This window comes from Myotis lucifugus, unplaced genomic scaffold (assembly GCF_000147115.1).
Source record: "Myotis lucifugus unplaced genomic scaffold, Myoluc2.0 scaffold_623, whole genome shotgun sequence".
In the NCBI taxonomy this organism is placed as follows: domain Eukaryota; kingdom Metazoa; phylum Chordata; class Mammalia; order Chiroptera; family Vespertilionidae; genus Myotis; species Myotis lucifugus.
In genome coordinates, this window is record NW_005871671.1 from 224,911 (window position 1) to 226,229 (window position 1,319).

At 39.7% G+C, this 1,319-nt stretch overlaps 1 protein-coding gene across 1 annotated transcript in view; it reads left to right on the forward strand.

Moving 5' to 3' along the window:
* Nucleotides 1–400, forward strand: part of LOC102434986 (zinc finger protein 510-like) — a 13,290-nt gene extending 12,890 nt beyond the window's left edge. Inside the window, 1 exon segment of the mRNA XM_023746054.1 lies at nucleotides 1–400. This exon segment is cut by the window's left edge and continues 102 nt beyond it. Within this exon segment, the coding sequence (XP_023601822.1) occupies nucleotides 1–400 (400 nt within the window).
* Nucleotides 401–1,319: the final 919 nt, after the last annotated feature.

The window sequence follows — 1,319 nt, forward strand, 5'->3', positions numbered from 1 at the left end:
ATCTTTCTGGCGAAAAGACCATCTCATTAAAAATAAGAAAACACACACAGGAGAGAAACCATTTAATTGTTTTGAATGTGGGAAAACATTTGCCCGGACATCAACCCTCCAAGTTCATCAGAGAATTCACACTGGGGAGAAACCATTTAAATGTAATGAATGTGGGGAAAAATTTGTCCGGAAGGCAATCCTTAGTGATCATCATAGAATTCACACAGGGGAGAAACCCTTTCAGTGTAATAAATGTGGGAAAACTTTTGGCCAGAAATCAAACTTCAGAATACATCAGAGAACTCACAGTGGGGAGAAGTCTTATAAATGTAATGAATATGAAAAATTGTATAAGAAGTCAACCCTAAATGTAGGCCAGAGAATTCAGGGAGGGAGAAAACCCTATTGATATAACAACTAAGGAAAATCCTTCTGGATAAAGACCAACCCATGTGACATTAGAAAATTCACATAGAATGAAAACCATATAAATATGAATTTAGGAAGAATTTTGTCCAACAGGTAACCCTAAGAGTATATCAGAGAATTCACACAAGCTACTATGGAGAAAGCCCTTTTGAATGCAGTCATGCCCTATTAGAACTCTCGCAATAACACAGGCTGGTAATCTGTTCACTAGTAAGAATTTCATTTTTTCCTCTAGGCACATAGCTAATCTAAATTTCCCAGTCTCCCCTTCATCTAAGTGGGACATTGTGACTGGCTAGTGGAATGTGGATGCTCATGTTGTATGCCACATCCAGTTCTGACAAAAGACTTCCCCAACAAGTGACCAGGCTGCTGTAAGGGTAACATGGAGATGACTTCCAGGCCAGCCTGGTATGCTGTGATTAACATGGCATGGAACAAGATGAAAGCCAGGGTGCCTGAAATATATGGAACCAAATTTTCTTCCACATCTTTCCTTTTGAAGATTTTGTGAGCAAGACTTGGGCTTGTATTCTATTGAGCACTTATTTGTGCAGGTCTTTTTCTGCACATAACTTAACCATCCCAATGCTGGAGAGCAGAATACTACTGCATAAGCCAAACTTACATCAGCCAGTGGGTACAGACATTATTAGAGAGTTGATATGTGAAGGGGTCCTTCAAAGATCATCAGAGAATTCATACAAAAGACATCCGTTCAGTATCATGAGGTAAGATCATACCACCTGATACTGGGCTTTGGATGAATCAAAAAAGTTGGAAGATCTTAAAAATTAGATGAATGGTGAGCAGCTATCATGTAGCTAAAGTAAACCTGGCTTGTTTAACAGCATGAAGCCACTCTCCCTCCACACCTCCTGGCACTTTGCTCTACCCAA